The 24,707-nt window shown below is 40.7% G+C and overlaps 1 protein-coding gene across 15 annotated transcripts in view; it reads right to left on the reverse strand.

The window, feature by feature from the left end:
• celf4 (CUGBP, Elav-like family member 4) overlaps positions 1 to 24,707 on the reverse strand; it is a 1,237,212-nt gene that overhangs the window by 78,547 nt on the left and 1,133,958 nt on the right. For 6 of the 15 annotated variants that reach the window (XR_009446241.1, XR_007247548.2, XM_048530795.2 and 3 more), the window contains exons 9-10: positions 8,512 to 8,679; positions 679 to 744 (exon numbers count right to left, since the gene is read on the reverse strand). Coding sequence is in view for 13 of the 15 variants with exons in the window: in XM_048530795.2 (XP_048386752.1) it covers positions 679 to 744; positions 8,512 to 8,679 (234 nt within the window). In the remaining 2 variants the exon portion in view is untranslated. The remainder of the gene's footprint in view (positions 1 to 678; positions 745 to 8,511; positions 8,680 to 24,707) is intronic. The other 9 variants (XM_048530893.2, XM_048530849.2, XM_048530867.2 and 6 more) reach the window with 3 other exon arrangements.

The following is a 24,707-nucleotide window of genomic DNA, read 5'->3' on the forward strand; positions in this document are numbered from 1 at the left end:
TACTGACATGTATAAAATTCTTTAAAGAGTCCTATTTATACTTCACTTTCTAACAAATCTCTATTACTAAGCCACACTGTCACATCTCCTATTTTATTCAGTTCAGAATATGAGGTGGCAGGACTACGCATATCTCCATAATCAATATTGGTTCATAAATTTACATCTGAGAAACGAAATTACATGCGCCAGGGTAAGCTCTTTTGTCTGTCATTCCCGTGCAATAGTGCTAAACTGTACGAAATTCTATCATCCAGTATTCCTGAACGCACTCACTAAACCGCGTCTCAGATCTGGATGAAAGATTCTTTGCTGAATAATAATGGGGGCTCAGACACAGCTGACTAACCTGAATTGGGCGTTCTGGTCTACTGCTATGGAGAATTCTAATTACTTTCTGCATAAGATTTTGTAAGAAATGAACCCTGTAAAGTTTGCATTGTACAGTTAATTTTCATTTTAGTTTCACGTATATCTTGCGTATGTCTTTCCAAGCAGAAGAAAAGTTACGTTCAATGCAACATATCAGCCTTAAAATCATTTAGGAAGTTAAATAACATGGAAAAATATACAGACAAAGAAAGAATTTCTGAAAAGTTAACATCTGGAAGAGTTTTGAAAAGATTGAAGGTTTTAGAAATGACTCAAAGTAGAGCTAGACAAAGTGTTAATACTAACGACCTGCGTATTGCTGCACTCCAGCGTATGCTTGTTGCAAGGGATCAGCTGCAGTTGGGCTTTGTGCTGTCAAAACACAAAGAAGAAATGTATTAATATTCCACTGCTTGGTAAGATTCACATAACTGATGTCTGCAATGTAGTTATCAACACAAGATTAAAAAAAAAGGATGAATCTTACATCAAAACTGTATGTTCTGAAGGAAACATACACACGCATACACACAAAGAAGCTGGCGAATCTGTGGAATTTGATACTTAAGGACAGATAACATTCCATTTGAGGCAGTTCAGAGAAGGTTCACTAGTATGATCGCTGGTATGGCAGGATTGTCTTATGAGCATGAACTGAACAGGTTGGGGCTCTACTCTCTGGATTTTAGAAGAATGAGACTAGATTTCATTGAAACATATAGGATTCTTAAGGGGCTTGATAGGGTAAATGCTGACAGGATGTTTCATCTCATGGCAGAATTTATGATCAGGAGGCTAGCCTCAAAAGAAAGAGGTGCCAATTTCAGAGTGGGGTGAGAAGGAATTTCTTCTCTCAGAGTTATAATTCTTTGGAATTTCTTGCTGCAGTGATCTGTGGAGGCAGAGTTTAAGACTGAGGCTGATACAGACAGATTCTTGACCAATAGGGGAACCAGGGTGACATGATAAAGGAAAGAAAGTGGAATTGAGCAATGTTGAATCAGCCATGATCCAACTGAATGGCTGAGCAGGCTTGAGGGGCTGAATGGCCTCCTTCTCCTGCCTTATTATTGTGGTCTTATGGCCGGGTGGGACCGATAGGCAGTCTGTCAGTTAGACAAGCCTAACATGGAACTTTTAATGAACAAAACATCCCATGGCATTTTAAGGAAGAATTATCAAAACAAACTGACACTGTGTCGTATATGGCAACATGAGGCAACATTTTAAAAAACATAGACAATGTGATGCATTTTAAGGAGCACCATAAAGGATAATGGGGCAGAAATATTGAAGAGGAATATTGTCAACTTTGTTTCAAGGCAGCTGGAGCCAGTGTCACCAATAGTAGACTGATGAAAACAAGCAATGAACAAGAGGTCAGACTTGGAGGGTGCAGTCATTTTGAAGTTGCTATGGAGATGATGGAGGTTACAGATATAGTGGGTGAGGCCATGGAAAACAATTAAAGCAAAACAAGGTGGAGAGTTTTAAAAGTCAGCTGTTGTCAGACCAGAGCCAGAGCCAGTGTGGAATACTGAGCAAATGAGTAATTGGGCATGCAGTTTGGTGTAATTTTGGACATGGCTAAGGAGGTCTGAACTTATTAAAGTCTATGTAGGATGTAAGAAGGAAGGCAACCCAGGAAATCATTGCAACAGTCAAATCCAAGGGGTATCAAAGGCATGGAAGAGGGTTTCAGCAGACAAGATGAGAGAGGGGCAGATTGTGAATATTATGAAGGTGGATATAGCTGGCTTTTTTTGATGGAATGACTATGTGGCTAGATTTGGACCAATTTGGGATCTGATTAGACACAACTGGACAAACAAATGTTTACATTCTAGCTGAACATGCCCTGGTATGGAGCATTCGTTAATACTGAATGAGGGCCATCAATAACAACAAAAATAATTACAGGACTCTGATTTACTTGCATAACTAAGCTCCTACCCTTTTTGTGGCAGGAGAACGGATCACCAGAACTGAGCACTGTTTGAATGGGATCCTTCAAGTTTTGTTTCTCAGTGCCTTGAGTGATTCCTGCCTTTTGACTAAATCGTAGAGAGATGATGTTCTAGTGATTGTGTCAGTGATTGGTCATCCAGTTTAATGGTCTCAGGACAAGGATTCAAATCAAACTCCACCCCCCCCTCCCCCGACCCTATGGCAATTGATGGAATTCATATTCAGTTAATCAATCTGAAACTGAAAGCTAGTTTCAGTATTGGCAAGCATGATGCTCTCATTAATAAAATGCTGGGTTCACTAATTCTCTCAAGGAAAGGCACCATCCTTACCTCTTCTGGCCAATGTGTGATTCTTAACCCACACAAATGTGAATGAGTCTGAAATGGCCTGCTCAGTTTAAGACCAGTTAGGCTTGGGCCACAGTGATCACTTCCCATGAAAGGCTAAAGGCAATGCATTGATTCTGTATCATTAGATAGAGATCCGTCAAAAAAAATCAAACAACCTTGATTTGAATTTGGCAACTGATTTAAATTTCAACAGCATTTTTAAAACAAGCAACCTGTTCAGGCATGTTGTGACGCACTTCTGGAGAAGGTAAATATTGAACTCGGACCTTCTGACCCAGAGGTAGGGACACTACCAGTGTGCCACAGGAGTCCAAAAGCAGCTTTTTGGGAGCGAGGAGGTTTAGATTTTCAAAACCACCTCCTGATGCTGAAAACAATATGTGGGAGAGAAATAAAAATAGTCATTCCTATCTTCTGAGGACTCAAATTTATCCTCATTTTATTTTAAAATGACAGCATCTTCCCAAATATACTTTACCTGCTCTCAGTTGCATTGTCTGCAGCGAGAACACTTTGCTAATCTACATTCTTGATGGCAGTAATAGCAAATTAAAGTAATTAATAAGAGAGACAGAAAAAAATACACAGAAGAAAACATTCCTCTTACTAATATCACACTTTCATATGAAGATGGATTATTCAAGAACCACATTTATAATTGAAGACAATGCAGCTCAATATGCTAATTAGACAGTATGAATCCCGTTTAAGTAAAACTATTGCAGAACATAGGCAATTGCACAGAATATTATTAACCAAGCCGACTTATTTAACACTTTGAGTACTGCAAGTTGGTCAATGTGTTGATAAAAGGCAATAATGCACTGAAGAAGTGCATTGCACCGGCTCTTTGCCTTTTCATTCATCATCACACAATTTCAGATTTTAAATTATCTTTCTTGCTTTCCTCTCATTTTTCTCTTATTCAAGAGAGGCTGATTTGCTACCAGTACCTCGCTTAAGTGACTAGTCTTCACAAGGCTGGGTAATGATGCCATCCTGCCAATTCATGTATCAGTGCTGAGCTTGCAAGCATCTGCACTTTTCATCTAGGACCACCAGATGGCAACTAGGAGCAGAAAACCAATATTATTTATCCCCCAGTATTCCAGGGAAACTGAAGCCTGTTACGGTGCACTAACTGCTGCTTAACGTAGACAAGCAAATTAAGCACATATTGTCAGTTAAAACTGTAGTTTTCTGATCTGTGTAGTTCAAAATCACATCATGCAGTACACCTACCAACTGATCTTTGATTTACTTTCAACATCCTTGTGAAGTCTAATATTTTATTCTAAAATACAAATACTATTGTCTGCCATGTCAGGGAGGAACCAAACAGAGAAACAGTAAACACCTTACAGGAGATTCAGGCAAATAAACCTGGGTCACTCTGATGTAGAGTGTCAGCCATTTTGCAAAGTTTCCCCGGGAGATGCCTATATTTCTGCTCGACTGGGAAATGATGCGAGTAAGTGCAGTTGGAACAAGTTAATTAAATGAAGTGAGCAAAAAAAAGATAAATCAAACAGGAATTAATGTTGACTTTTCCGCATGTAATTGCTTTACCCTTTCAGCCCAGAAAGGTTTGACACCAAATCAGTGCAGTCATCTTTCCTAACAAGGCTGTGCTACACTCACTGGAATATTTGACTGATATTTATGTTGTCATATGGACTCCAACATATAATCCAAAATTAAGTGAAATGAATGGCACAGCGTGTTTGCACAATAGCCTGTAAGCCTCGGAAATCTGAATTTTATTACAAATAGTTTGAGGGAGACAAGATTCTACTCTATCTGATGGAAGCTAAGTGAAGCTCAAGCCTGCAGCATAGAACTGACATCAGACATCAGCTCAATAAACAAATAAATTCAAGCATCTTCTATGAATATTTCAGTATTACATACTGCAAAGCTGAAAGGCTAAGGGCATTTATTTAAAAGACTTTTACACAAAATGCAACATGCAGTAACAAGGAAGCAGCAAAGGGGAATGAGCTCTTAAAGCACTGTAACCTTCTTTGTAGCTTCATGGATTAAAAAGATCAGCTTAATCATGAATGTGCTATTCCCCCTTTTAACTATGCGCCTCTGGAATTCTATGCAAAATTTTTTAAAAAGGATTTATTTTCAGGTTGAGAATTTTTCAAAACACACACACTATTGTGTCTCAGAGTAACTCATCAAAAGGGCTTATGGCCTAAAGCAGTGCCCTGGCTGCCCAATAATCAGCTCTTTGGGAGTTGGTGCCAGCCCAAACATGACAGTAAACCATATTCAGGCTGCTGTCATTCCATCTAACCATGTGTATTACTAGCCTGTAAACTGGACTCCACAAAATATTCTCAAAACAGAGCATCTTTCTTCACTTTACTGATGTGTACAGCTTACCAAGAATTTGTGCTGAATTTTAATTAGCAAGAAAGCAAAATGTTTCAAGAATTGTGACAACCTTATCTCCTTCAATTATTATAAATAAAAAAAAGCACTGTTTTCTGGTGCTGTCAGGTAGCAGCCCCAGAGTCCTCTCCATGAATTCCCATGGCAGATTTCAGCAATATCTCTTTTCTACAGTGTACTTCAGTTTTTACTCTAAATTGTAGCTTCTGTCAATGACGACAAAGCAGAGGCACAGTCGACAAGTTAAATGAAAAGTAACCACCTCCATGTTGACACAGGCAACACAGTGTGGAGCTGGAAAAACACAGCAGACCAGGTAGCATTAGAGGAGCAGGACAGTTGATGTTTCTAAAGAAGGGGCCTGACCTGAAATGTCAACTTTCCTGCTCCTCTGATTCTGCCTGGCCTGCTGTGTTTCTCCAGCTCCACACTGTGCTGTCTTTGACTCCAGCATCAGCAGTTCTTGCCATCTCCATGTTGACTTCAGCTATGAAAAATTGGGTGGCTTCACATTGAACGACTGGGAAGATGAAAACATTTAACAATTTAACACATTAACTTCCAATCTGCACTCAATGGAAATATAGTTCTTTATGAATGGGGAGGCTGTTCTACAATCTACCATTGTAACTAGAGAAAGGGAATTATATTCCTTTTTATTATAGATTAATGTGTACTCTGTGTAAGTGGAAGCTCCCAGTAACTATAAAAATTGTGAGAATGGTATTTACTTTCAGAAGAAGTGATTGTACTATCACCCATGAGAAAAAATGTTTAGTAAATTACAATAAGTGGGTATTTCTATTATGACGCATAGGAATGTTTACCCCATAAATCCTAATAGGAAAAGCTTATATATACGGGATGGTCTGGAGTTACAATGTGATTGCTGTTTTCATTAGCTATGCTATAATTGACCCATGACTAGAAAAGCAGCTTCAATTTCTTTGAACAAAAAGAAGCCTAAGTTTAATTTGCAAGTAAACTATTCACCTGGTGGTGTAATTAGGATTCTTATGCACATAAAGTACAGTTAATATGGTTGTTTGAGTAGATTTTGCAAAAGCCCCTGGTATTGCTTGTTAAGAGATTTCATGCTAAGGGGCTCAATAGTTCAATTTTATATTCTCTTCTCATCCAATGGAATTCTGCTGTTGAAGAGAGCTTCCAACTGGAGGAATGACTTCAGTTCATCAGCACTTACAGGCTACATTACAGGCCAAGTGGGATCAGTAAATACAGAATAATGGATACCTGGGAGTGATTCCAAAGCAGTAATGTAGTATAGAGGCTCAGATGGCTCATATAGAGAATAATGGAAACCTCTGAGATATTACAAAATTGTAATCTAATCTGGGAGTTAAGATCACTCATAAAAGCCACTCAGAATTTGTTCTGAGACCTCATGACATCATCTGAATTTGCTAGTTTGATTTCAAAATATAGGGAGTAGAAAGAAAAGCCATGAATGTTGGAAAGTTGAAACAATAAGCACAAAATGTTGCAAACAAGATGGTCACTTGGTAATGGTATCTCAGTCATTGTATAGGTCAATCATTTGAGTAGATACTCAAACGGAATCCAATCAAGTACTCAACAACTACTATCTAAGCTCCCATATCTCCTGTCATTGTAAAAAAATACTTTTGCGGGTTGTGGGCGTTGCTGGCTGACACGCATTTATTCCCCATCCCTAGTTGCCTTGACGAGTTGGTGGTGAGCTGCCTTCTTGAACCACTGCAGTCTACCTGCTGTGATATTAGAGAGGGAATTTTAGGATTTTGACCACTGACAGTGAAGGAACAGTGATTTATTTTCAAATCAGCATGGTGAGTGACTTGGAGGGGAACTTGACAGTGGTAGAGTTCCCATATATTTGCTGCTCTTGTCCTTCTAGATGGAAGTGGTTGTGGGTTTGGAAGGTGCTGTCTGAGGATCTTTGGTGAATTTCTGCAGTGAATCTTGTAGATAGTACACAATGCTGCTACTGAGTGTTGGTGGTGGAGGAAGAGGACACTTGTGGATGTAGTGCCAAACAAAGCGGGTTGCTTTGTCCTGGATGGCATCAAGCTTCTCAGTTGTTATTGGGGCAGCGTTCATCCAGGCAAGTGCGGAGTAGTTCATCACATTGCAGACTTGTACCTGGTAGACAGTGGATAGGCTTTGGGAGTCTGGAGTTAATTTTCACAGTATTCCTAGCCTCTTACGTGCTGCTCTTGTGGCCAACTGTGTGTATTTGGTGAGTCCAATTGAGGCTTTTTTTAAATTGCCTGTCTGTTATTCTTTATGTAAGTCTTCCACAAATTGTGTGATTTGGGAACAGAATTAGAATCATTGTCTTGTGTCTATCACAGTAGCAGGAATATATATGAGGTAAACATTGTGTCAGAATTCTATTCAGTTTGTGCTCTTTCTTTTGCCCTGGAATCAGTCATCAGCAGTCATTGGCCACCAGCCTGTCTCTACTCCTGTTGTTCTGGAAGCATGATGACAGTCATAATTTAATATAATAACAGGCGTCATTGGTACAGGTTTATCAAGAGATGAATGTGTGATTAATTCACAGGAAATTTTATTACAATCATATTTGCTCAATGTTAGTAATTCAATAAATGGGACATTATTCTGAACAGTGGGCAATCTTCTAAACAGTGGAAGGATGTAAGTCTTGGCTCCCATTTAGAGGCTTCTTATGTACTTCTTGCCTGACAGGCCAAAGTCTCAGGTTAGACAAAGCCTAGAGTTTTTGATGTGAAACACCTGGGACATACCCCTAAGAACAATACAAGATTCCACAGTTGTACAAATACCCTTATATGTGCATCTCTTCAATTATCCCCTTAATGTGTTGGAAGTGATTTGCTCAAAAACTTTTCTTAACTGAAGAAACTACAAGAATATATTCTCATTTTGGTAGCAACTTTAGAAATCATTATTTTTAGAATTTTAAATGATAAATAATGCTGTAATAGTGTGCTAAATGTATGATGTAACTTCGGTGCTTGGCCTACTGAATCCATTAGGGAGACCGCAAGTCAATAAAATTGCTATTTGCTTGTTATAAAGAACTTGAATTTGAAACATTTTGGAAACAGAGGCTGTTCATCCAAGTGCTGGGCATCAAATCGTAAGAATCACGGTTAATTTCATTTTGAAGTTTCTTCTAAATGTGAGATTGCATTACTTTAGATTAATTATATGGACTAGCAGTCAATTTGCCTCTCTTGTTTGCACTGTGATACTGATTGTTAATTATTTCTCGACCAGTGTATACAGCAGTTCCATCTTCCTTGATTTTGGGGATTGCAATTTACCATTGTTTAACCACTGAGGGTTGGGCATTGGATGTGTTCAGTGGCAGTAACAGTCTATAATGGCCCAGGACTCAACCGCACTTTGAAGAGTATTCACTCACCGTGCGTGCAGACGGAGCTTACTGTGTGCCACATCTGGTTGGAGTTTTCATCTCCCGTCTGACCGATTGGGAGGACTGGTGAGCCAGCTCTAGTGAATAACAAAAGAGCACATCGCGGGCCGGTTGAAACGTCCTGCCTGACCTCTGGAGACCACTCATGGGCTGACCCTTCGGAATAATTAAAAAGTGCATTGAGGGCCGAATGTAATCATCCAACAGGCCATTTCCAGCCTGTGGGTTAATTTATGTTGTGCAATACTGTGCTAGATTCTAGATCGTGCAAACACATTACTTTAAGCTCTTTATGATGTCTATAAATTGTCCTGTTACTGTAAATACACAAATAAGTACATTTCCAACACACAGCACTACGGCACATCAGTGTTTCCCTTATAATCACCTCAGAGGCCTTTGTAGCCCATTTCCCCATTGCCCCTATTCCTTGGCAGATTGCTGTTCCTTATGTCTCTGGGGCTGCTCATTGTAGAGATGTTCTTATCTGCTGGGAGGAAATGCCATTCCCTTTCCTTTTTTTGCTTTCCAGTAAAAGAAGGTAAGTGAATTTTTTTTTTAGGAAGCAGATCTTTCCCAGCTTTTATCATGTTATCCAAGATAGAACTATTGGATTGTGTTATTTAATGTTGCCTTCGTCTCACAGTGGGGAAGTGCCTGGCCTACACTTGGCAACAGCCCACAGTGGCACAATTAAAGTGAGGAGCTCATTGTGTGGACAATCACCGAGCTACACATCAGTCTGTATTGCTAAAATTCCGAGTATCATTCTCAAGCACTACAACAAAAACAACACCAACTTGCTTTTATAGATTGCAGCAATTGACTGGGAATATGGTAATGCATTTCTCCAATATTACTGAGATGTCACTACTCTATGCCCACCTTTCTGGATGCTGTGCATATGTGTAAAATACTATGAAAACTTCTTCTATACTTAACGGGAACAATCTTGGACTTTATTTACAAAGTTAACTTTCAATTGAACAACAGAAAATGCTTTCTCTGCTTTGTGGTTACATTCAAAATTAAATAAATAAAAAGTCACAATCTATTTACATGACTGAAGAGAAAAAAAACAGGAAAATAGCATGGCAAAATCTTTGCTAATTAAGCAAATTATAACATAACATAATTAATATAATTTTAAAAAGTGATGTCCATTATGAAGGATGTGGATCATGAATTAATGTGCAATATAATCCAACATTGTTCACTGGATGATCATCGCTTAAAAAAATCTTTGTGCTTAGCATTTTCCTTTTTCTAAAACTAAGTCATTATGCTAATTTGAGCATAGAATAATTAACAAATTCTTTATGAGATGAAACACTTCTGTGTATACATAATACTTTTGATTTATAGGCATGTAAGCAATGCTTTCAGTCAAATCCTGCTGAGCATACAGATGGGCATCATTTCCTTCAAAAACCTCTGCCTTGGGAAGCTACCAAAAAGCCTTTCCTTTCCCCTTTGTCCTCATATTTATTTCGCTTTCACTTACCTTTGTTCTGAACAAAATTCTAGCTGTAACACCGATGAGGAACACCCTGGTTGACTGCTGTTACCATGCAGTTCTCCATTGGTGCTCACAGTAGCTCTGTGTCTACAATTAACCTATTATGAACACGATCTGGGAACAAGTGGTCTGCACCTTCAATGAGCGATGCTGAGCCAGAAAGTGAATTGAGAGAATCACATTAACTCAGACTAGGGCGGCTCCTCCTTTCTCACAAATGGGAATAAACAAATTTATCTACTACTGTGCCTCATCTGTAGAGAAGTAACAGAAATAACCTCTACATTCACCTCAGAGCCACTTCTTTAACTTCACCTCGTCCTCAGAGGGAAGAAAGAAGCAACCAAATTTGAAGCAAAATTTCCCATAAGGGGGTAAGTTGCAGACTTGGTATGACTTTCCACTTGGTCGTTGGTTACAGAGAGGGATTAGCAGCCCCTTTTCTTACAGTGGGGAATGGTGCACTTACAAAATTGATCTTAGTTATCAATTAGAATCTCACAATGAGACAAGTCCTTTAATCTTTATAAGCTTCTTATGTTATACATGGTGTCATCCCGAAAAAGTGCAGCAGCAATATGAACGATGAATTCAAACAGGACTGAGATAGTTCAGAATAAATAAGAAAATACAGAACAGGCACAAGCCTGAAAAGTGAGCTTAATATAAGAAGGAAATACAACACAACCTTAGCCACCTGATTATTTATAACGTCTCAGCCTTCCAAGTCACAGCTTAAGAAATTACCTTAACTCCCCTCAGGTTACCTGACAAACTCTGTCACCATCTGCCTGTCATTTATACTCACTGTTAATGATGGAGCTCGTGGACTAACATATCTTTTTTTTTGTTAACAGGAGAAAAATTAAACAACTGTTTTTAGATCCTGTGCACCTGGGATTTGTGTTCCAATAGTGGCTGGCATGAAGATATAATCACAGCTGACCTGTAAAACGGCCCATCCACCTGTCACTGGCACATTTTTCGCATTGTCAGTTGCAGCTGAAGTATGTTTTGCTCTTTTTATTGGGAAACTAGCCTTATGGGCATGCAGATGGGCCAAGTCAGGTGAAATGAGGGCATGGTTGCAACTTTAACAGCCCCTCCATTATCTACCAAGTATAATTCTTTTCCTCAATGCTGGAGCCGTAACATGACAGCCAGCAATGATGAGATTCTGAAAGAATTTATTTCTGAACAAAGCAAAAAATAAAGCACAGGAAATGCAGTAAAAGTCTGAAAAGAGATATATATTTTAAGCTTCCAGTGTTTGAGTTGTTCACAGTAATGATGGGTGAAACAGAATTTGCACAGAGCATCCATCGTGTTAGCGTGCTTGGAAATGATTAAAATGGCTGTAAAGAGGACTAAAGAAAAATACATATTTGTTTCCATTCTTCCCCTCCTCCAATCTCAATTCCTCCTCCACCGCCACCCTATCCCTTCCCCCCACCCCCCAACGACTACATTCCCAAAGATGGAGCAGCTTGCTGTACTCTGATTCTCAATCTAACAGTCTGGTCAAAAACCAAGTAACAGGATTTCAGCATTGCCAGGCAAATCTGAGTAAATGGCAGCCCTGGGACTAAGACCCCGGACCATCTGGTTGTTGCCTGAAGCAGTGACATTATGCGGAAATGTAACATTCAGTGTGAAACAGTTACAACAAATTGTAAGCGCTCTTCAAATATATTTGAAATGAGGAGAAAAAAAGCTCATGTCCATTTAAAACAAAACTGAAATGGTACATTGCAGTCCCCAAAAGGTTAAAATCCCATGCACCTAATAATGAAAATCACATCATTTCACCAGAAAAAGCACCTGAAAAATAAATATTTTATACTGCCCCATGGGGAATGATATCTCATTTTTGTACTGTCCCACTCTGGTGGACTAATGACTTTGTTGAGTGAACTTCATAGAGCCAGCTTAATGACCCCATTCATTATGGCCTAAAAATGTGTGATCTGAGCAATATTCTTCATTACATGCAGCCTACACTTAGCATTTAAAGAGGCTGAATTAGTTGTCCCTTAGAAGCTGAGAGAAATTGGCTGAGGATAACAGATGAGCGAGACATGATTTCCTCATAGTTTTGGTTATTTTTCAGTGCAGGTGTTACAGAATTCTTCACCAAAGAGCGCTCATTAGTCAGGGTCAGTCCCCACAAATTGTGAAGAAAACACCGTTAACCAAACTGGAAATGATATAGCTTTCATGTGAAAAACTAAGATGCTCCAGACAGCCTAGCTTTGTTGGGAGCACTTAAACACTTCCAGCTGCGTTGCACACATCATCGCAAGGTACATTTTACAAAATCTTCTCCTTCCCACTTCCATACTGGCTAAGAGCTGAGCTCAATAAAAGGAAAGCTTTGCAAAACATTGATGCACTCACATGATTTTCAAAGGTTCACAATCAGCACTTGAAGAGTAAGTTAAATCATTTTTCTTGCGGTAAATATTATGAGATCCCACTAATGATGAGGTCTCTGAATCATGACCCGTGTGCATAAGACAATGGCGCGCCTCCTTTTCAAATAATGCGCTCTTTAGTCTATTTCACTGAAAAATTTCAGTGAAGTACAAAACCCAGAAATGTAACACATCAGGAAGAATAAAAACAGGAGGAAAGATGAGCTGGAATAACAAGTAATAATTAACCATGAATTCACTGTAACTGGAGTTGAGTTGACGGCAAAACATGAGGATTAATGATTACTTTTTTTGATCTTTTGAACACTAAAAATCTTACAATTGTTTTGGCTACGTGTGAATTATGTCGAGTTTGGTGGAGTAATTTTCACCATGAATCTGAACAGGTTTTCTCATCGTCTGTTACCAAACTTGCCACATTAATTGGCGTTTGAGCCCACACTACGAATATCATCCCCTATCTGTGCGTCCCCCCCTTACCACACACCATTTATGGAGGAACTCAGCACTCAGCAGGGATCCTCCAGAAGTCCAGCATTCCTTGGGCTGAGATTTCCTCCAAAGCCTTGTCAGCATCTGCAGGAAAGGTGCCATCTGCTGCTTGGCTGTGTCGGCATCCAGGACAGACGGCAGAGAAAGGTAAGCTGGCACCATGCTTCTCAGAGAGGAATCTGGATGTCCTTGTGGATGGAATGGTGGAGAGGAGAGAAGTCCTCTTCCCAGACGACCAGCAGAGGAAGCCATGTCATCTCATCATGCCAACCTGGCAGGAGATCACCATCTGGATCTGTGTCATCTCTGGGGTGAGGAGGACTGGGCAACAGTGCAGGAAGAAGGTCAATGATCTTCTCTGCTTCGCCACTGAAATGCAATACTCTGTTCTTTGCGACTTACATTTATCAGCACCCACCATCCACTGCAATGTTTATGCTCTGACACCCCCTCACTTGCATGCTACACCTATCCCTCACTCGCTACTGTTACCTTCATTGTCTCACATCACTAACCCTGCATGACCTCTACATTGCCTTGGATTACCTCAACACCTTTTCTCCCAGCTGCACCAGCACTAACAGCTATGCCGCCAATTTGCATCTTGTTCATTCAGCCCCTTTGTGTCGTTACATCCCACAACAGGGCGGAACGATACCTCATGGGTGGGCACAATGTTTCCTCTATTTTATTTTGTCTGTACAGATCTCTAAGGCCCGTGTGTGACAGCGGGTTCTGCAGCTGGACGTCAATGCTGCAATGGCATGTTCGGAACGTCAAAGCAGTCACACAACTTAGAGGGAACATTGGGTGGCAGCTGCTGGACATCTATGTCCTCAAACCCATCCTCCAAAGAGAAGGATTCTTGCCCTGACGGGTGAAAACTGGGATTGTTCATGCAGGGATGCAGAAAAATCCATGTCTACGCTCCAGTAAGAAACACTTGCCATTCCATTGCAATGGTGACATTAACTAGATATCAAACACCATTACTAACCAATGGCTACTATGCCGTTAGCTTCCTATGTCTTACAAAATAAACCCATCCTTCAAAGGCCCGGCCCATTGCCCCACAAAATTCTGTGACCTCCTCGGATTGTTGTGGGAAACCATTGGAGGATTCATTGTCTGCACCTCCCCCTGGATCACCCAGCAGTCACAATCACAATGGATGATGGAGAAGGTCTGAGGGGCTGAATTGCCTACTCCTGCTCCTAGTCCTTAACCAGGGAGTGCAGAACCCTGGTTTAAGGGAATGGAGTAGGCTATTTAGGACTAAGGTGAGAAGAAATTCCTTCACCCAGAGAGTGGTGGAATTCTCTGCTTCAGAAAGTGGTTGAGGCGGAAACATCTGAATGTTTTCAAGAAGGAGTTACTTGTAGTTCATACGAATAAAGGGATCAATGGATATGGGGATTGTGTGAGAACAGAATGGACGCTCAGCCATGTACAGCAGTTTCAATGGGCTGAATGGCCTATTTTATATGTTTTATTTAGAAGGGTATGTATAGCTGATGCCCCGCTCTCTAGTTTGTCTGAGGCTAATAAAGATCTCCTGGAGTAAGTGGTGAGTTGAAGCTGCTGACAGCACACTCTGATTTTCATGATAAGTTCTCCTAATGGCTAGTTTGCTGATGAGGTTGGTAAGATGGCAACTTATGGTGAGTTGCACAATTAATAAGTCGGTTAACAAATAAAAATAAATGTCAGTTGGGAACTCGCTGCCTGGCGAAAATCTCGTCATAATCTCGGGGAAAGAGCACAAGATGCAATTAGATGATTTCAACGTTTAGACGGCCCTCACTGAACATCTCACTGAACTCTATTGCTCACCTCACCATAAGCCAGGCCATTCAGAGTCTGGTAAGTTTCACCTGAAAGGATAATTGTGCTTTTTTTCAGCTATCTTCACACAGCTTTAGAAAAAGAAATAAGGAATTTAAAGGGAGATTTTCTGCTTGACTGCCCCTGGTGCACAATTAAGCTCAGGCTGGGAGTACACAGTTTTCTGATGTGCGCAAATGTTGGAACCACTGAAGTAGAAAATCTCTCCTTTAATGGAAAGTAATGATGAAAAACTATTGGGAGAATTTGGAGTTACTGATCATGCTTGTCTTAGATTTTGTTGCCAGGTGTAGGGTGTTTTATTTTGAATAATCCTTAAAAATCAACAAATACTCTTGCTGTTACTTGAGAGGAACTAGTGTAACACAGTTCAGGAGCTCTCTCTGCATCATGTTTGCTATACAATATAAGTGTCTGAAAGGCTGGCATATCTACACAGAGTTAGCATGTAGTCTTTTCACTTCATTGCATTAGGCTTGAATCAATGCTGGATTGACGTGATAAAAATCTGTTCTGCCTGTTGGATTTAAATGAGTTTTGGCAGTCTCAGCCTAGTTCTTGGTGGTTTGGGCCCATAGCGCAAACCTGGAATTAAATGGCAACGGGACAAACAACGACCCCTGTCCATAAAGGCTGAAGAAATTTGGTTGCTGAGACATGAACTGGGTTCGTAAGAGACATTGAGCTGAGTTCTGATGTCAGCTTTATGAAATGGAAAACACAGAAGGACAGGTCAGTGGTTAGCATTGCTGCCTCACAGCGAGGGACCTGGTTTGATTCCACACTCAGGTGACTGTGTGGAGTTTGCACATTCTCCCTGTATCTGCATGGGTTTCCTCTAGTGCTCTGGTTTCCTCCCACTGTCCAAAAACGGGCAGGCTGTGTGGATTGGCCATGCTAAATTGCTGATGATGTGGAGGCCAGGTGGATTAGCCATGGGAAATGCAGGGTTACAGGCTTAGGGTGTAGGGGGGTGGGTCTGGGTGGGATGCTCTTCAGAGAGTCAGTGCAGACTCAATGGGCTGAATGGCCTCTGTCCACACTGTAGGGATTCTATGATTCATACTCATTGCTAAACCCTACAAAATGCACAGAGACAAAGTAAAAACACAGATTTCTGTTTTTTTTAAAGAAAAGGATTATAAAAATCCAGGGTCAGCAATGTTTTGTCACCGTTTTATCTAATTTCCACTTCTACCCTCCTTATCCTGCCCACTGAACACAGCAAAGCAAAATCCTCCTACATATTGAATCTTTCAGAATGCCAAGTAGGAAATATTGGTTATGTGGAATAACCTACCTGAGCACCAAAAGAAGAGTAAGCTTTTTAAAAGTGATTTGAAAGTGGCACAAGTAACTTCTGGGATATTGAATATTTCCCTCACACTAATCTCCAAGCTCCTCTCTCATGCACATCCAAATCAGAGATGGTGCATCTTAGATAGAAGGGAGCTATTACCATATGAATTCCAGTAATTATTCCTTCCCTTCATTACATTTAGAAGTTTATACAAGTTGTATTTAATGAAAGAATATTGAAGCAGAAAAAGTGCCAAAGTTAATTACAGGACTTGAATAGCCTTTGTTTGTATTTGATTTAATAACTGTGTTTTTCTCTTAATTATTTGTCACTATTGTTTGAATATTATTTTTCCTGACACCTTTGAACAGATTGATTAGAAAACATCCATAAGAGAGAAGAAAGATAAAAACAGATTGTCTCTTTATGTGCAAGTGGTCTGGGCTCTTTCATGTACTTTCTGCATTGAAGCACCATAACCAGATAAACACTTGCTCTACTTGGAGAGATCATTTTCCACTCTTTGTGACCAACTAAAGTAACCCGTTTTAAAGTACTGTCTCTGTTGCATGTTGAGCCTTTTAATATTCTATATATGTAACACTGCACGAAAGCACTCATGCATTCCTGAGCATTAAGCTATGCTAAGTCTTGCCCTTTATTCTGTGCCACTTCAAATGGATGAAATCAGTAGCACAATTCACCTTGCTTAAGTATATGTTGATGAATTTTCTATATACACTGGCAACTCACGAATACACATTTGATGGCTCATGTTAACTTAGTACAAAGACTAATCAGCAGCCCGTGTTACATTTCTCCCAATATTTATTTCCTTTGAAGTCAATGGCAAAAATGTAAAACATGCTGTTAATTCAGTATCACTCATTTATATGAGACCATGACATTAAAATTAACCCCCCAGCCTGAATGGAAATTAATCTTGATCAATTTTCCTGGAATTCAGGAATGAATCGTCCTGAAGTCTCTTGGGTTTAATCTGCTGAACATTGGAAAATATCATAAAGACACAAAAAGATGTCAAAGACAGTTATGCTACAGGAGTTGGGGTTGACTGGCTCAGAGGAAGGTGTGGTTATTAAGTGTCAATCATTTCAGCCTCAAATGAAAGGTTCTTCAACTGACAGTAAACAGTCTGTTTGGTTACCATTTGTGCAGGAAGGTGAGAAGACTGGTTTTGATGATCAGTGGTTATGGTGAGGTGAAAATGACTGCCCTTGAATTCAACTGAGTGTGCTATCAAGGAATTGGAGAAAAATTTACATCAATAGGAATCCGGACATAATTTCCAAACACACAATCTCACCTTCCTCTAGAAGGCCAGTGGTAGTAGAAGCTGTTGAATACCACCTGCAAGTTTCCCTCAAATTCTCACACAATCCTGACTAGGAACTATATAACTGATCCTTCACTGTTGCTGGGCCAAAATAATGGAACTCCCTTTATAACAGCACCATGGGTGTACATACCCAAATCACTGCTGCAGTTCGACATAGGAGCTCATCACCACCTTTATCAGGTTCCATAAATGACAGCCCAGCTAGTGATGTCCAGATCCCTGAATGAACAAAAATATACCCTCCATTGGCTCAAAGGAAGATGTGGTAATACAGCATCAGTGATTGCTGCAAGATTTTGTCAACTCCTAAGCTCAAATGTCGTCAGCTGCTTGATCAATAAACTTCCTATCATTGTAGGATTGAAAGGAGATTTTCACAGATGATTCAGGAACACATTCAACTTGTCAAGTAATAAAACAGAGATAGTAGGAACTGCTGATGCTGGAGTCTGAGATAACAAGGTATGGAGCTGAAGGAACCCTAAGTGGCTAGCAATGTTCTTGCATACTCCAAGAAGAGAGAATCTAGCTCCTTACTGTGCCATTATTATAATTAAATTCCTCACCATCAACATTGTGGGGCTTATCACTGACCAGAACTTTAACTCAGCCAGCTACATAAATACTGTGGCCACATTAGAAGACGAGAGACTGCACATTCTGTGGCGGTTAACTTACCTCCTGTCTCCCTAAAGCATGTCAACCATCTGAAAGGAACAGGTCAAGCCTGGCTTGGAATACTCTCACTAGCTTCAAAGAGTGAAACTCCAATTACACTCATCTAGGGCAAAGCTCGAACAGCAAATTACATCAACCACCATTAGCATTGACTTCCTAAACCACTGATACAGCAGTGTGTACCATCTACAGGATTCATTGTAGCATTTCAGTGTGGCACATTGCAAAACCCATAATTCTTGCCATTTAGAAGAGCAGAGAAAGTAGATGCATGGGAACACCATCTGCAGCCTCAACTACTTATAAACTAAATCAATGGCTTTGATGAAGGGACCATATGTGTAGTTGCTAAATTTGCTCACTAGATAGGGCAGTAAGTTATGTAAATACATAAATTATCTGCAAAGGGGTTTAGGCAGGTTAAATTAGTGGGCAAAAATGTGCCAGAAGGAATAAAATGTGAACTTTTCCACTTTGGAAGGAAGATTAAAATATTGGCATACATTTAAATGTAGAGAGATTGTAGAAGTCTATGCTACAGAGGGTTCTGAGTATCCTGGTACATAAGTATCACAAATTATAAGTATGCAAGTATAGCAAGTTATGAGGAAGGTAAGTAGGATGTTGTACATTACAAGGGAATGGAATATGAAGTTTTTCTACAGTTGTTTGGACCATTGGTGAGATCAGATCTGAAGTATTGTGCGTAGTTTGGATTTCCATATTTAAGAAAGGAAAAAATTCAATTGGAAGCAGCACACATAAAGTTCACTCAACTGATTCTTGGATGTAGGTGTTTAATGAGAAAAAGAGGGCAGCACGGTGGCTCAGTGGTTAGCACTGCAGCCTCACAGCACCAGGGACCCAGGTTCAATTCCAGCCTCGGGTAACTGTCTGTGCAGAGTTTGCACATTCTCCCTGTGTCTGCGTGGGTTTCCTCCGGGTGCTCCGGTTTCCTCCCACAGTCCAAAGATGTGCAGGCTAGGTGGATTGGCCATGCTAAATTGTCCATAGTGTTCAGGGTGTGTGGGTTATAGGGGGATGGGTCTGGGTGGGATGCTTCAAGGGGCGGTGTGGACTTGTTGGGCCGAAGGGCCTGTTTCCACACTGTAGGGAATCTAATCTAATCTAAAAGGTTTGACATGTGTCCACTGGAGTTTAGAAGAATGAGAGTTGATCTTATTGAGACATATTAGATCCTGAGGGGACCTGACAGGGCAAATGCCAAAAGATGTTTTCACCTTGTTGTAAGACTGGAACTAAGGGAGACAATTTAAAAATGGTCTCTCACTTAAGACGGAGATGCCATTATAAAGATGTGCCATATCGGATATTGTGCAATTTCATCAGATAGTCACAATTGGAACTTTTTTTAAAAAGACCCTTTTGCTAAACAAAGGATACTGACTGGAATCAGCTGCTAATTTACATCTGTGAGATTGCATTCCATTCCATGGAGATGCAAGTCTACAGAGACCCTGTGGAGATGTGCACAGCTCCCTTCTATCTCATTCACATGAAGAATGGATCACCCAAGAGTTGACATTAGAAGATGTTGGAAAGGCCAGTATTTATTGCACTTTTCCATAATTATCCTTGTGCTGCTCCCATCTTTTTAATAATTTACGATCTATATTAATGACTTGAATAAAGAGATGGGAGTGTGGTAATGTATCTAATATTGGAAAATAAAGCCAGGTAGAAAGGTAAGCTGTGGGGAAGACACAGAGAGACTGCAATGAGATATAGACAGATTATGTTGAGAGGACAACAAAAAGGTGGATGGGATAGAATATGAAGTAAAAAATGAAGTTATTCACTTTGAAGGTAAGAGTAGAAAATCAGAACTCTTTTTATAAGGTGGGAAACCTGGATGTGCTCATATAAGGAATGCAACTAGTCAGTGTGCAGCTGCAGCTAGTAATTATGAAGGTAGATCATATATGGGACTTTATTGCAAGCAGATTGGAATACAGCAATGAAGAAGTCTTACTAAAATATCCAGGGTTTTGGCGAAACCACATCTGGGGTGCTGTGTTTTGATTTCCATGTTTACATAAAGATACACTTGCAATGGAGGTGGAACGTTGAAGGTTCACTAAGTTTGTCCTTGGGATAAGGGAGCTGTCCCATGTTGAGATGCTGACTAAACTGGGCAGTTATTCTCTGTCAGGGAGAAGAGTAAGCAAGAATCCCATTGAAACTGCAAGATTCCGAAGGGTTGATAGAATATTTCCTGAGAACCTGTTCATACTGGTCAGGGAATCTAAAACACAAGGTTACAGTTTTTGGAAAAGGGGTTGATCATTTAAGACTGAGGTAAAGAAAAATCGCTTCACACAAAGGGTTGTTGACCTGTGGAATTCTGTATTGTGGATGTTCTATTTTTGAATACATTCAAAATTGACATAGGCAGAAGTCTGGCCCTACAGGGAATTAAAAGAAATGGGAATCGAACAGGAGGGGGAAGTTGAAATCTATGAGCCACTGATCGTATTCAGTGGCACAGCAGGCTCAATGGCCTGTACGGTCTACCTGACTTTTTTTACTTGTGCTCTTTGTGTGCAAAATTGTTTCCTCGCTTAACTACTGAAAAGTCTGTCTCTCATCTTTTTTAGACTGTTCACCCTGGTCCTTCCCAACTGGGGGAAATAGTTTGTGTCTTGATTTCTTCCACAACATTTTGAAAATTTTGCTCAAATTACGTTTTAATCTTTTACATTCCAGGAAATACAAGCCTTGTTTGTACAATCGCCTCTTGTAATTCATAATTCTTTGAATCCATAATCAATCTATACCACACTCCCTCTAAGGCTAAATATTCTTCTTAAGGAGTAAAGCCAAGAATGCTCACAATACTCCAACCTGGGCTTTGTATAACTAATGTACGAGTCCAACCTCTCTCATATTCAAGTTATTTAGCTATGAAAGCCAGCATACTATTTAAACAGCTGTTAACCCTTTCCCAGCATTTTTCTAACTCAGCCTCTCTGTGTTGGAATGAGCATTGCTGAGCTTTAAACTATTCTAAAGAGGGCTGTACTCCTGACACTGCGCCTGGTATCACAAAGTCATGAGGAATGTGTTTCCACGACATTTATTTTGGAAACTAGCCACTGGAGCAAAATTAAATCTGAAATCTGCACTAAGCTCGTAATGCTTTATAATGGTGCACGAGTGAACATTGGGCTAACTTCAAGTATTTCCAGTGGGGTAAAATGTCTGATGTTGAATCGACCATTCATCCATACATCAGACGTGGGTTCCTATGGACTGAAGTCGATGGAAGGCCAAACTGAGAAGTGTAACAGGGCGGTTTAATTTGAAGTCATCCATTTTACACCATAGTCCAAAATTTAGTGAACCTACATTCCGAGGCCTTGTGCCACTTTGTTTTGCACACAATGCAAAATCATTTGACCATAGGGCAAAAAAATTTAATATCAAACCATCTTTTTGTTTATTGATGCTGATGAATACTGTTTAAAAAGTAAAAGGGCTTGACAGATCCATTCAGAAATGTACATTGATCCAATACATTTGAATTCAAAATAGGCAATGGATTGTAAGATCTCCCAATGAACAAGAGCAGCCTTTGAGAGAGAACAGTGAGGTAGATGGATGGAGAGGGGTTAACTGTTCAGGCCAACAATCTATCGTTACCTCCACTGCAGATATCCTCACTGTGGGAGCTATGTAAGGGTAAGATAGGACTCATAAGCCATCCTTGATGCCCCGGTCAATGTCTCAGATAAACCCTGCCATCCACAAGGAAGCAGCATCCTCAATGTGAGGGATTGTTGAAGATGATGTCGAAAATACACAACGGTATGATACATGGTGGAAATGGTATTCAGTTTGAACTGGCTGCTGACTACAGCCACAGCACGCAGAAGTCTGAAGCAGAATATTGTGGGGTATAGTCATGTTCAGCACATCACGGGTGGAAGAGCCCACTCCTGTGCTGCACAGTTCTATGTTCTATAACTAAAGCTTCTGCTACAATGATCCCAGTTAATGTACTGTGCATTAGAGAAGGGAGGATAGGGAAAATTCTGGACTACATTAAGAAGAGCAATGGATTCATGACATCAGGTTCTAATCCTGCCTTTAGCTGCAAGGCTGATTTCCCTCATTGTAGCCTGCAGAAAATCAGATAGTGGTGTCAATCCGCAGTGATGTCCTCACAGCAGTCTCTTACACTTATCAACTAGTCGCTCAGCCATGCTTTAACTGTCATTAACTCTAAATTCATTTTAGTGAGGAATCAAAATCAATGATATAAGCTATAGCCAGCAAAGAACAAGCAAAGCTTGCAATGTAATGCCAGCAAGCAAAAGGAATTAGAATGTTGTTGTATGATCCCAAATGAATCCCCAAATTTATTTCAAAAGCCACATTACTCATTGTTGATTATTAATTCCATGTAAAATTGCCCCTTATCATTTTCAAGCAGAATTCATGGACTGTCATTATTCAAAGCTATTGGTCCGAGACCAACAGTTGTTGAGTGCAAAGTGTGCCAACGAGATTATTTTCTAGGGCTCACGAGGCTGTAATCTGCAGCCTGCCTGCCAATTGAGAACTCTATAACATCAGTCAGAACTCAGTTTTCTGAGGAAGCGTCATTTGACCTGAAATATTAACTCTGATTTCTCTCCACAGATGCTGCCAGAGCTGCTGAGCTTTTCCAGCAATTTTTGTTTTTGTTTCTGATTTACAGCGTCCACAGTCCATAGATAATAGAAGCCCTACAGTGTGGAAACAGGCCCTTCGGCCCCATAAGTCCATAGTGAACCTCAGCGCATCCCACCCAGACCCATCCCCCTATAATCCACCTAACCTAGATATCCCTGAACACTATGGGCAATTTAGCATGGCCAATCCGCCTATCCTGCACATCTTCGGACTGTGGGGGGAGTCACCCGAGGGTGGAACTGAATCCAGATTCCTGGTGCTTTGAGGCAGAAGTGCTCACCACTGAGCCACCGTGTTGCCTAAGTTTTCACTTGATCTTCTCCAGTGACTATATTGCTCTCGCTGAGGAATACAGGTGGTAGTGCCCATGGTATGTTGTAACAGTATGGAGGCCAATTAATAAGAGCATTTCCCAGACAAGTAAAGGTGAGTTTGGCTTTGGGTGGATAGGCAAATCCCCTAAGATGTGACCTCGGCTCAGGAGTCCAACATTATGCTGTGGTTTTCTACAACAGAACTATCAACAGCTTACTCAGGTGACTGAGGCAAATGTATAGCAGAAAGCGCTTCTCCAATGAAACTGATTAGCCTCAAAGCACCAGGAATCTGGATTCAGTTCCACCCTCGGGCAACTGTCTGTATGGAGTTTGCACATTCTCCCCATGTCTGTGTGGGTCTGGCTCCGCCCCCGCCCCCCCCCCCCCCCCCCCCCCCCCCACAGTCCAAAGATGTGCAGGATAGGTGGATTGGCCATGCTAAATTGCCCATAGTGTTCAGGGATATCTAGGTTAGGTGGGTTATAGGGGGATGGGTCTGGGTGGGATGCTCTGAGGTTCACCGTGGACTTGTTGGGCTGAAGGGCCTGTTTCCACACTGTAGGGATTCTATTATCTCTGAACTGTGGACGCTGTAAATCAGTTTCACTGAAGTGCTCCAACTGTAGCTATTTAGAAATAACTGTTTTAAACGTGTCTTTACTCAAAATGTACTTTCACCACTTGACATTTTCCCGTTTAGCTGAAGTCAAGATGAGAAGCAGCCACCAGTAGCACCAGCTGTTCTCTCCTTAGTTGCATTTCCAAGCACAAGGCAGAGGCAATGAACACTGGATCTACAGATCCTAGATGGAAGGAAGCACAAGTCCCAACACAATGCTCCTGATAGGTCTGAGCACCAGTGCCTCAGGGTGTCTAGGCTTTCATGGCAGGTCACTTTTGTTACTTGCAGCCTCTCTTTTCTACTGGTGCTGGTGGGCATATGGTGACAAGGTGACTGTGGTTGGAGGATTAATCCTCCGCAGTTCTTGCCATTCAGCAAGTCATGTGCTTGTTCCACTGTAAAGGGAAAACAGCAAGAATTATGTGTGCCAGTGATGGATTGTGTCAACATATTTGGAAGGAACTGTGAATTGAGGACATTGATAGAGCAAGTGCTAGTCTATTCAGATGAGGATTGTGCCCGGTGAGAGAGGAACGAATGGAGCTGGAACATGCATTGTTCTGAAGATGCAGTGCAGGAAAATGTTGGTGAAGTTAGTTGAGGCTTGACAACTAAATTATATATGCCAGTGACCATTCTCACGCTCCACTGGTTCTCGATCATCTCGGTGCACTGTTTTCAGGATAGAGGGACCATACTTCTGTTGCATTTCCTATTGTTCTTGGGAAATATCATATCTCTGCAGCATTCAGGCCCTGCAGCAGGACCTCATGATGAGAGTGAGCAAGGGCAGCATTCCGAGACCTTCTCTTCATTCCTATAGTTGCTGCAGTTTCAAATATCTATCTCCTGCGCAGCCATCGTAACCCTCACCTGAGTCTCTTTAATGAGAAATCATCCTTTTGCCAGATCCAATGC

This window comes from Stegostoma tigrinum, chromosome 1, assembly GCF_030684315.1.
Source record: "Stegostoma tigrinum isolate sSteTig4 chromosome 1, sSteTig4.hap1, whole genome shotgun sequence".
Classification (NCBI taxonomy): Eukaryota; Metazoa; Chordata; class Chondrichthyes; order Orectolobiformes; family Stegostomatidae; genus Stegostoma; species Stegostoma tigrinum.